The sequence below is a fragment of the Rhagoletis pomonella genome, unplaced genomic scaffold, assembly GCF_013731165.1.
Source record: "Rhagoletis pomonella isolate Grant_MI unplaced genomic scaffold, Rhpom_1.0 Rhpom_scaffold_00001, whole genome shotgun sequence".
NCBI classification, from domain to species: Eukaryota; Metazoa; Arthropoda; class Insecta; order Diptera; family Tephritidae; genus Rhagoletis; species Rhagoletis pomonella.
The window spans coordinates 108763882-108765134 of record NW_023458555.1 but is presented as its reverse complement, the minus strand read 5'-3'; the positions used below and the strand labels follow the sequence as shown (position 1 = coordinate 108765134).

General features: G+C 41.4%; 1 protein-coding gene across 1 annotated transcript in view; it reads left to right on the top strand.

Annotated features, from left to right (window-relative positions):
- Positions 1-1101: 1101 nt before the first annotated feature.
- Positions 1102-1253, top strand: part of LOC118749603 — a gene marked incomplete in the record, with an annotated part of 36693 nt that continues 36541 nt past the window's right edge. Inside the window, 1 exon segment of the mRNA XM_036484412.1 lies at positions 1102-1253. Within this exon segment, the coding sequence (XP_036340305.1) occupies positions 1115-1253 (139 nt within the window).

The window sequence follows — 1253 nt, the reverse complement described above, 5'->3', positions numbered from 1 at the left end:
TTGCAGGTAAGTACGGCATTAAAATGTGATTTCAAAGATTTTTCAATCTCTGTTTAAACAGTCATGCCTCGACAGAGAAGGCGGAGGAATTTATCTGGAAGGGTTGGTCGGAATACCAACCGTAGTCGAATGAGGAGTTCGCAAGCTTCCAGAGGGTCACAAGCGAGTACATATAAATTAGCTCTTAGCGCTGCTCGGCCTGATTTAAATGACCTTGGGTTGCTAAGAGAAAGGTGTGCATATTGTAGAGCCTTTCATTTTGAAACTACAACAGTTAAAAGCGAACTTGGCTCATGTTGTCATAATGGCAAAGCTAAACTTTCGCCATATGTTCAATCGCCATTACTTAAAAACCTGTTAGTCCGAAATGATGAAAAATCAAAAAATTACCAACAAAATATTCGTTCTTTTAATGCTGCTTTTTCAATGATGAGTTCAAGTACAGTAGTTGAAAAATGTAGCTCCGATGGGCCTTATTATTATAAAATTAATGGCCATGTACACCATCGTATTGGAACTTTGAAGCCAAACTCAGAAAGGCGACCAGTTTATGCTCAAATTTATATGTATGACACCGAAGAAGCTACTAGAATTAGAGGAAGAAATCAAGGACTGTGATCTTGGTAGTATGTTACAGCTGTCGGAGTACCTTCAGGAACATAATCCATTTTCGCAAATATTCCGAAGTGTAAAAACTGTTATGGAACAACTGCAACCATCGCAACATAAGAATCTGAGAATGATTAGGGGTATTCTCTGAGTTTTGCAAAGCCCTTGCAAGGTGCACGGATTGTACGGTTTGAAAAGCTGTCCCATACGAAAACCGGTTTTTACCGTGCAATCTGTGCACCGTGCAAGGGCTTTGCAAGACTCAGAGAATACCCCTATTGTTTTCGCTGATAGAAGTTGTAATCAACGCCTTTTCAATTTGCCTATAGCAAATGATGTTGCAGCAGTTTTTAAAGCAGACGACGGATGTCCCGTTGGCGAAAGGGATCTTATTGTATACCCTGTTGGTGGTGGACTTAGAAGTGTTGAATGCCAGCACTCATGTGTGGACCCTATGGCATATCCTCTTCTCTTTCCATTTGGCGACGAGGCGTGGCATCGAAACATGGCTCACGAAGGAAATCACGCCACAGCGGTTCGTAATAAGTTAACGCAATCGCAATATGCGTCCCATCGTCTTGCAATAAGAGAAGGGTTCAGCACTCTTCATAGATCCCAGAAACTTTTTTTGGCTTGGATTGTTG